Genomic DNA, 10,595 nt, shown 5'->3' with positions numbered 1-10,595 from the left:
CACTCACTCACTCACTCACTCTTCCAGGCCAAAGTCAAAGCCTTGGGAGCTCTGACTTCATAACTTAGGAGAGGTTCCACTTCTCTTATTCCATTAGGTTCTCTCAGTCAAACAGATCTCACCCTCCATTTACAAGGGAAGAAACTGAGACCCAGAGCAACTTGCCCAGGAACCTAATTAGTGCTAGAATGGGTCAGAACCCATAGGCTGTGGGCCCTGTCCTTCCTATTGCTGGTCCATCTCCGGGTACGGTAGTTGTTATTACTGCTCTGAAGTCAAGCAGGCCTGGGTTGAAATTCTGACTCTCTCACTTGCCAGCTACTTGACTTTGGGGCAAGAGTGCAATCCCTCTAAAGTTCAGCAGAAAGAGACCTGGTGGCAGAGTGGAGTTGGCCCTGGGCTGCTCACCCACAAGGTCAGCCGTTCAAGCCTGCTCGTGCCGCTGCAAGGGAACTGTGAAGCAGCCTGGCCCCACACATGTGTCCAGTCTCCCTCGCCCTGTGGAGCAGCTCTGCTCTGTCCCGTAGGATCCCTGAGTCAGAATCGCCTCAACCGCAGTTCACGGGTCCACGACATAGCAACAGTAATGCCTGTGGCCTTTCTGTGGGAATCACATAAAACATACGGTTAGAAACAGTTGAAGCTAGTTGCTGACAGATTTGAATCATCTGTGCATTCATCACTTGTGGTAATGAGAGGATGGATTATTACCAAGAGCCTTGCCCCTACCAAGGAGTCTTGGTGGGGCTGTCGGGGATCATTGGATTACCAACTGCACGGGTGAGGCCGCTGCTCCCGGTAAAGGTTTACCACCTCAGAAACCCTGTACAGAGTTGACCTGAGTCAGAAGTGGCCCAACGGCAGTGGGTATTTGGGTCATGCTCCTACTTAGTCACCAAAACCAAATCGCATGGCCAAGAAGGAAACGGTGGTCATGAAGGTGCCAAATCCTACAGCTGGGGCTCCACTGACGCAGATCAGGAAGGAAGTAGACTTGCCATGGGGAAAAAGAAGAAAGTAAAGGCAGCAGAATTCCCACACAGGGTAGTGGCCGTCACCGTCTCTCGCCTTCACTCTCAGATCCCTTCCCTTCCATTTGCCCCTTCCACGTCTCGCCTATTATTTGTTCATCTTCATCCATTAATTTCTATCCAGATTTTTATCCACTTGCTTTCTAAAGCCAGTCAGTAAGAGACAGCGCAGTGATCAGGTACCCAGATGACTGGCAGACGTTCTGTTGGCAAAAATGTATGTGGGGGACATGGGCATGGCCCTGGCATGGTGAAAGGAAGGACGAGGAGCTAGACTACCACAGGATGTCTTAGAGCAAGTTTCTATGTCTTGGCCTTCCTGATCCATTAGACTTGAGGTATGTGGAATAGGTGACAAGGTGTGTCCAGATCAGAGCCTCTGATGACATGACCCCTTTCCTGTGTTGAAGGAGCTGGAATATCAGAAATCGCAGCCTCTGCAGCCCGGAGACAAGTTCGTGTCTGTGGTCAGCCAGTTCATCACAGTAGCCAGCTTCAGCTTCTCGGATGTTGAAGATCTTCTAGCAGAAGCGAAAGATTTGGTAAGTTTTCCCCACTGCCTGCTGAGTGTTGTTTGACAGGGCTGCACTTTAATGAATACTTTCTGATTTCTGAGCATCCAGGCAACCGCCGGAATAGGATCCAAGCATCACAGTGCAGGAAATAAAGTGCAGGTAGTTGCTTGCCACATGCCGTTGTTTGGTGTACCGTAGATGTATTTTCATTCCCAGGCCCCCGAGCAGTTGAAAGAGACTCTTATCTTGGTGGCCTGTTGTTGCCTTTAGGTTAGCAAGACCGCAGAGATCTGTGTGGTGTCAAGCCCGTTTTCCCTGAGTTGATACTGCAGGTAGGTGCTTATCTCCGGGAGCCAGGATAGATTCCGAAACCAAGAGCAGGCTGAAGGGGAAGTCAGGTGAGACGAAAGCAGTGTGCCCAGTGCCTCCAGGTAACATGCTCACTGTAGAGACGTCCACAGAGGACAGGGCACTCTTCTGTCCTCCTCATGTCTCTGGGAGAGCTTGTGAAACGGCCCGTGCTACAATCCCCAGCCTTGTTATAGGAGTCTTCCCCACACCCACACCCCTCACTCCCTGAGAGCATTTCTTTTTAAGATGGTTACTTTAAAGATTGTTTGAAATTTTTATTTTTCAGTGGGAAAAAAACATTCCAGGCCCCTTACATTCTTTTCAGTTTCTCACATTCTCAGACTTTCTCTATTGCTGGCTCTCAGCATCTGCTCTCTGCCTTGACATTTCCGGTTTAAATCCATCACATCACACACCTGTCTACACACACAGGAAACACTCGCTCCGTCTTCTAGTGTGTGCGTGCCGTTTATCAAGCCCTTACTCCACCCCGATAGGGGTCTTCTAGTGTGTCTGCTTGTCCTGTCAAAACTTTTTTTTGCTTTAAATCTGATTCCTCCCTAGAGACGGAAGCAATAGATGGCACTGCCCAGTGGTTAACTGTCCAGTTATAAAAATGGATGATTTGGTGGGGTCGACCCTTTCACAGGGGTTGCCCGATTCATAACAGTACCAAAATTATAGGTATAAAGTAGCAACGAAAATAATGTTATGGTTGGGGTCACCACAACATGAGGAACTGTATTAAAGGGTCACAGCATTAGGAAGGCTGAGAACCACTGCTGTAAGAGTACACAGTGGGTGAAATTCAGGAAGAGACCAAGCTGAGCTATATCAGCTACTCCCAACATCAGCCCTTTCCCTCAAACATTATTATTTTTTTATATATAAATCATTTGGGGGGGGCTCTTACAGCACTTATAGCAATTCATACATCAGTTGAATCAAGCACATTTGTCCATATGTTGCCATCATCATTTTCTAAACATTTACTTTCTATTTGAGCCCTTGGTATCAACTCCTCTTTTTTACTCCCTTGATAAATTATAAATTATTATTTTCATATCTTACACTGACCACTGTCTCCCTTTTCCTTTCTGTTGTTCATCTCCCTGGGGTGGGGGGTAATTATGCATCAACCATTGTGATCAGTTCTCCCTTCCTCTCCCCACCTTCCTACCCTCCTGGTATCGCTACTCCCAGTTCTGTTCCGGGGGGAGAGGGGGGAGGCATCTGACCTGGATTCCGCGTGTTGTGAGCAATTATCTGTACCTGTGTACATGCTCCAGTCTAGCCAGAACTGAAAGGCAGGTTTGGGGTTATGATATTGGGGGATGAGGAAACCTCAAAGAAGCAGAGGAATATTGTGTGTTTTATCGGTGCTATGCTGCGTCCTGGTTGACTCGTCCCTTCCTTGTGACCCTTCTGTGAGGAGATGTCCTACTGCCCACAGATGGGTTTTGGGTCTCTTCTTCCAACCCACCTTGTTCTAAACAATATGGTATTTTTTTGTTTTGTTTTGGATCTTTTGATACCTGATACTTGATCCCATTGATACCTCATGATCGCACAGGCTTGGTGTGCTTCTTCTATGTGGGCTTGTTGCTTCTTTGCTAAGTGGCCGCTTGTTTAACTTCAGTCCTTTAATACCCCAGACACTGTATCTTTTGATAACCAGGCACCATCAGCTTTCTTCACCATATTTGCTTATGCACCCATTTTGTCTTCAGAGATCTTGTCGGGAAGGTGAGGGTCACAGAATGCCAGGTTGTTAGAACAAAGTGTTCTTGTGTTGAGGGAGGGCTTGAGCAGAGGCCCAAAGTCTGTCCACTTCCTCCGTGTATTGCCATATAAATATATGTACAAAGGACAATGCCTCTTTTTATGAATTAATATATTTACATAAGTGCATACCTATGTTTATGCCACTATCCATAGCTTTGCTTCCCAGACCTTTCTTCCGTTTCTGTTTACCTTCCTCCTTTCCCACCGTCACCCTCGCCCTTCTTCCTCTTAGTCATTCCTCTCAGCTAGCTGCTGTTGCTCCAACCCCACCGTGATCTCTGCGTCCTCCTCATTGTTGCTTTTAATCCCCTAGTTGTTGCCCTGTCTGTGGCGTTGTTTGCTCACCACCCCTGTCCCCTGCCTCTCCTCCCCGCCCAGGTCCCTCCAGAAGCTCGGGTCCCATTGCTTTCTCCTCGGGCTTTCATCCCGTGCCAATCTTACATTGGTAAGCAAAACAACAAGAACAGAGATCAAGCAAAAAGGAAAAGGCATACATAATTCCAGGTCTGTCTGCTGACCTTCATGGCTTATCTCCCCACCAGCCCTGGGGCGTCCCAGGAACTGCCCTCCTAGCTGAGTCCACATTGAGGGCTCCTCATCGTTTTGTGGCTTTGCTTTGTTCCCATGGCTGCTCCGTTGGGTTCCCTTCTTGGTTCACACCAGACACACTCCCCGCCGTGTGTCCCCAGTGTTGTCCTCTGTCCAGGTAAGCTCCGGCGAGGGGACATCACCCCTCGAGCTGTTGTCAGCCCTACAGTCCTCTCTGTGCCTTAGCAGCTCCGCGCAGGGACGGCATCCATAGGGCTTGGTGTGCCCGTGTGGGGTCTAGCCCCTCGCTCTCTCTCTTTCCTTCTTGGTCTGCTTCTCTGTGGACGGGGCAGTCCAGCCCCTTCCCCCAGCCTGCGGGTTTTAGTGTTGTCCTCTGTGGCACGTGTTTCTAGTGGGGGCAGGGGGCAGGTTGGCTCTGATAGGGACCAGCCCTGTAGACCTCTCTCAGAAAAGGAAGTGTGAGTGCAGACCCCACCACGGTGTGCCAAACCTGCAGGGCAGCGTAACCACATGGAGCAGCTCAGGAACAGAAAGCTCTTTATTATATTTTTGAGTCTTGTCACACCCAAGGTGGCGCCATAGGGTAAGCCTTGCTGCTAACCATGATGTTGCTGGTTTGAATCCACCAGCAGCTCCTTGGCGGAACGATAAGGCTGTCTGCTCCTGTAAGGTTTCACACAAAGCCTCGGAAACCTTACTATATAGGCTGCTGTGACTCGGAATCGACTCGCTGGCAGCGGTCATTTTTTTTGTTTTTTTGTTATGTACTTAGTAAAGGAAAGGCCACCATCACCCACCTTCGGCAATAAAGTACTTACTTTATCAAGTACTTTTGTAAGAATCAATTAGATAAGTAAGTTTTAATTAAAAATAAATCCCACAGTCTACTTTTTCTTCAAGGGTGAGAACTTTCGTTTGAGCCTAGCTTTCTTTAGACGACTTCTAAGACTGACATGTGCATGACTTCCTGGTCGCTAGAATTCCTGCGGAGAAAGATCACTGGGGTGGCACAAGTGCACAGGCCTCTGTGTTTCAGAAACGTGGTTGTAGCCAGAATGGTTTTGGCTACTTTGTTTTTGCCAGAGTGTTTAGAACTTAGGTCAGTGGATCAAGCTCCTGCATTTGTTTGGTATGTGACTAATGTTGTTTTTCCCTTAAGACCTCTCTTCTAGTGGAATATTTCCAAATAAGTAAAACACTAAGAACAACTCGGTGAAGAGGCTACGGTAAAAAGAATAGTATATTATAAATGTAATGGTAGGAAATAATTATCCCCAAATCTTACACACACAACACCGCTGTCATTGAGTAGATTGCAAAACCTGTCAGACAGGGTGGAGCTGTGCCTGCGTCGCCAAGGCTGTCTGTTTTTACAGGAGGAGAACGTTTCTCCTTACTCCCACAGAGCAGCTGGTAGAGCTGAACCCCTGACCTTGCATTGGCAGCCTCACCACACCCTAGGCTTCCTTAGGTTAAAAAACGAAAAGGTGACATGAATGATGTCAAAATCCGTTGTTATTTTCTCGTCAAAGCCATGAGCTGTCACAGACGCCAGCATCTTCAGGACGAGAACACACCGCTGGAAAGCCCCGGGCCCAGGTGACACCAAGGCAGGGTCTTAAACAACTTCAAAGGAAAGTTAAAAGTACATGTTTCCCTACCCCTGCCGAGTGTGCCGTTAATTGTATGGCCTGGGTACTCTGCCCTACAGTATTCGACTTCCTCCTTTTTACTACTGTTCGGTTCATTAAAAACAAACAAGATCGGGGCAGTGGTAGATATTGAACTGAAACGAGGTGGGCAGCAATGAATTGGTTCAAAATATGAGGAGCATTAAGAGTTGACTTGTCAAATGATTGTTGGATCTGTTCAACAGCCCACAATAAGCAATAGGCTCCCTGAAATCCATTGAAAGCTGATACCAGACCCCATCTGACCCTCGGTCCTTCTCTAGGGAGAGAGCGGTGATCACGGAATGCCCTTGCCTTCTCTTTCTAGTTTACAAAGGCAGTGAAGCACTTTGGAGAAGAGGCTGGCAAAGTGCAGCCCGATGAGTTCTTCGGCATTTTTGATCAGTTTCTTCAAGCAGTGGCAGAAGCCAAACAAGAGAATGAGAACATGCGGAAGAGGAAGGAGGAGGAGGAGCGCCGAGCACGCCTGGAGGCTCAGGTAAAAGAACAATGACTGGGTCCATTGGCGTCCTCCCGGAAGGTTTCCTCCGTTTTCCACCCAACAATCCGCGAGCATCTTTCTTGTAGTCAATTGCAGCTCCGCAGTGTAGCATCGCTTAGCTCTTCTTCCTCCGTCCTTGTTTGTTTTCTTTTTTCTTTTTCCTCATGAATATATTTTTAATGGTGAAGACCCCAGGATATAGTGTCAACTGTGACAAATTGTATTACAACTATGTAACATCATCTCACTGAAGAGGTGGGGCGGGCGGGAAAGGATCTGGCCTACGTAACTTTGGAAACCTACTTGGTATTGAACAAATAAGATGGATTGGGAAACTATTATTTCCAAAGGAAAAACTTGACACGTGTGATCAAGGCTAACATTGCAAGTAAGAAACCATGTTGATATCATGTATCTTCTAACATGATGTGAGGAGAAGGAAATTTCATCTCTGATATTCTTCTCAAGCCACAGCTTTAGTATTATCATGAGAAAAAAAACAGACCTACCCATGCTAACATTCTGTAAAGCATCTAAGTTGGTGTCCAGCCTTGTTTGTTTTCTAACCTTTCTTGCCTCCAAAACAATGTTGCTGGGCAAATGCTCTCCTTTTGATAACAAAGTAATGGATTCTTCTAAGGAGCTTGTACCTCCCTAGTGTTATTGGTCACCTTACAGACCCATCGATTGTTAGGCTGACAATGTGTGGGGGGCGGGCGGAGGAACGTGTCCTCCTGTGACACCTGAGAGCGTTGGCAATTATAGATGAACGTACCTTGATGTGGCCAATGGCGTTGTCACGGCCCAGCCACATCACCTGTACTTGAAACAAAGCGTGTGGCCCTTCTCTGAGATCGCTCTGCACCTTCCATCTCTTTGCAGCTCAAAGAGCAGCGGGAACGGGAGCGCAAAACGAGGAAAGCAAAGGAGAGCAGCGAAGAGGGTGGCGAGTTCGATGACCTTGTGTCAGCTCTACGCTCAGGAGAAGTCTTTGACAAAGACCTCTCTAAACTGAAACGGAATCGGAAGCGCATTACCAACCAGATGACAGACAGCAGCCGGGAGAGACCTGTCACAAAGCTGAACTTCTAATTTTCCTTGAACACTTTTTTAGAAAGCTCACTAGCAGCCCTTTGAATTGACTAGAATGTTTCATTACACTGCCTTGAAATCCAAACAGTGGCAATTCCTTCTTCTGCGTGTGTGCGTGCGTGTGCACGTGTGTGCACACCTTGTATATAAAAGTCTGAGTGTCGTCTGGAGGCCTTTGTGTGTTTTAATAAGGAAAACTATGTTAATGTATGTGCTCAGAATTGAGTGTGACTCCTTTTCCTTCCCTGAACACCATTGACTGTTCAGAAGCACAACACTGTCTCCTGAAAGAGATGACAGAGACATTTCCTAGAGAAAATAAAAAACAAACGCAAAAAAGAAAGAAAGAAAGAAAGAAAGAAGGCGCACAAAAGGCTTGTGAGCTGTCTCGTGGTTTTCAAGCTTGGCAGACTTCGAAGTTATTTTCATTGGTGGAACTGCTGTTGGAAAAATAGAGTTAAAAATGGCTTCTGATTGTTGACAAGGTCATGCTGGGGTCTCGCATGGGTCACGACAGGACCAGGTAGGACTATGTGATGGTGGTGTGGGGATACAGTCTGTACATGTAGATTAAGAATACCTTAATCTGCCATCTGAATTACGTAGAGTGTCAGTCAAGACTGTTTATAGATCTAAAACTTGAACGTCATCCCTTCCCCTCCCACCTCCTACCCCCATCCTCCTTCCCTAGGCTCATGTAGTTCTCTGCCAAAGGGCTTTGGATTTCCTTACACTGCTTTTGGAAAGAACCTCGTTCTCAATACAGCCCATGCTCCTGTGAAGAGAACAAGATTGCTAGAATGGGCTGTCGTTCTCTCAATATAGAAGCATCAACTTTAAAAAACAAGACTTAACAGGAAGAATCCCCTGAAAGGATGATGATTATAAAAAGGTGGGGGTTGGTTCTCCCCTTTAAATGGGGGTGCTTCTTCATTCTCTATTGGGGGTGGGTGTGCGGGGTGGTTCCTCTTTTCTGTTCCGGAGCACAAACTGCATCTTCTGTAAGTAAATCCATGCCTGGGAAAGGGCGCGTTGTGAGTGCGTGCGTGCCGAGCCCCCGGCAGCCACCACGATGCTGACATCGACTGTCTGTCTGTACATGTGAACTGGTTTGCTGTTTACATGTGGTCATTTGAAATTGTGTGTCGGTAAAGCTACCTGTAATATTTCAGTCCAAAAAAAAAGTTCTCAGGGAGAAGTGAATAAAAACAGTAGACATTAGAAAATAAGACAGATGCTTACCATTAACCTACAAACGCTTAATACCCTTAAGTTATAAGGTCTATAAAGAGGACCGTTCCTTTCTTTTGGCTTGGCTTGGTTTTTATTTATTTGTAGTCATTGGGGCAGGGGGGGGATTCTCTCTTCTTTCTGTCCATCCTGTTGTATATGGTTGGGTTTCCTGTGGAAAGAGTAGTTTGTCCTGTTGCACTAGAACATTATTTACTCACGCAATTGGGTCTTTCAGTCAGTTAAGAAATATTTATTGAACACCTACTATGTGCCGGTCATAGTCAGGCTACAATAGTAGACAAGACAGAGTCCCTGCCCCCACGGAGCGTAGGTTCCAGCAGGGACCCTGAGGGATGACTAGAACACCAATGTGCTCGCTGTACAGGAGTCATGCTATTTATAAGTAATATGTATAAACTATAATGCTTAGCACAGACGGCTTGGTAGCTGTGCTATTCGAAAGCTGTGAAATAACGCTCTAAGAGTTGCCAAGAGCTGTGGTTCTACACCCCCCACCCCCACCCCTTGCAAACTTAGCGACTTTCTCACATTCTGTCAAAGTAAAAAGACTCTAGCGAATAAAACTGTAGGGTAGAGGCCAAGCGCTCCAACTGCTATTTTTTCCAAGGTCTGCAAACACACTCTGTTACCGGGACAGGCTTTGCTCAAAAAGGCTTGGAGACGAGATGGAGTGGGATATATGGAAGGTTTCGTCTATTCCTTAACTTAAAGTGCCTCTTTTTTTTTTTTTCTATTTATAGCAGGAAAAAATTGGTCGGGCTCCATTTGAGAAGTGTATTTGGGGAATGACTTTGTTTTACAATCTTAGGAATGGTCAAGTGGAGGGAGAGTCACACACAAAAAGGAGCAAGTTTGTTAAGCACGTCCCTCTTGCCCTTGTTCGTTGTCCTCAGTTTGACACGGCCATCCTGGCCGGCCTCCTTTGCCACTTCCATTTTGGTTGTTCCCCCCCCCCACCTAAAGGCTGTGTGCAGGTGATTCCATGTGCCATTGTAGAAGAAAACAAAACAAAGAATCCTACTTTTTAGATCGGTGCTGGTGTAAGTAGCCACTTTTCTCTCTTGGGTGTATATTTTAAAGTTTTCATTTGTTTTTTAAATTAATGCCAAAAAGCAACAGCACTATAATTTGTATCTTAATGATATGTCTTGTATCTTAGCTTAGTCGTTGGATCCACTTAGTCTTCGGGCGCAAGACCTGTCGTTACAGTTCCAAGAAGAAAAGATGTTGTATGTGTTATGAGACTGTACATTTTTTAATAGCAATATGCAATAAAGAGTTGAATTCATTGGGTGTATATATATGATTTGTTATTAAAACAATACCATCAACCTTCTTTGTACTCCTCCCCACTGAGTTTAAGTACGGCAGATTGTTCACTAAATCAGAAACACGGGTGTGTTTAACTTTATAGAGAGGCTTAGAAGCTGCTGGCTTTCTGTTACAGCATTATTCAGTCAGTCCACAGGGTAGCATTTGCTCCCAATTTCTATATTCACTTACGTCAAGTTACACAGTTTCATGTTATGTGTGGCGGGGCTACTGGTAAAATTATTCAATTGACAGCATAGAAAATCTCTTGTCTCTGGAATCAGAACCCTTTTTATTATGAAACGTTTCTCTCAAAAATAAATTCATCGTAAAATAAATAAATAAAATCATCTAGGCCAGTGTGGGCAGTGCCCCCTTGCAGAGCAAAGAGTGTGTTTTATAAGCATCCTTCTGAGAGTTGGCCCCACACCCTCTGCCTGCCTGCCTATCTTCAACCCAGTTTGGAGCTAGGGTCAAAATAAACTGCCCCAGGAGAGGAGCCTGCAAGCACACCAACTGATCATCTGTCTAGTCT

General features: G+C 46.2%; 1 protein-coding gene across 3 annotated transcripts in view; it reads left to right on the top strand.

Annotated features, from left to right (window-relative positions):
* Positions 1–10,037, top strand: part of DAAM1 (dishevelled associated activator of morphogenesis 1) — a 201,688-nt gene extending 191,651 nt beyond the window's left edge. For all 3 annotated transcript variants that reach the window (XM_004698617.2, XM_004698618.3, XM_045287755.1), the window contains 3 exons: positions 1,442–1,573; positions 6,230–6,400; positions 7,286–10,037. In XM_004698617.2, the coding sequence (XP_004698674.1) occupies positions 1,442–1,573; positions 6,230–6,400; positions 7,286–7,495 (513 nt within the window). In that variant the 3' untranslated portion in view covers positions 7,496–10,037. The remainder of the gene's footprint in view (positions 1–1,441; positions 1,574–6,229; positions 6,401–7,285) is intronic.
* The last annotated feature ends 558 nt before the right edge of the window (positions 10,038–10,595 follow it).

The sequence above is a fragment of the Echinops telfairi genome, unplaced genomic scaffold (genome assembly GCF_000313985.2).
Source record: "Echinops telfairi isolate 266 unplaced genomic scaffold, ASM31398v2 ScPeMD7_18;HRSCAF=68, whole genome shotgun sequence".
NCBI classification, from domain to species: Eukaryota; Metazoa; Chordata; class Mammalia; order Afrosoricida; family Tenrecidae; genus Echinops; species Echinops telfairi.
Note: the sequence above shows the minus strand (reverse complement) of the source record. Positions and strands in the feature narration are given on the sequence as shown.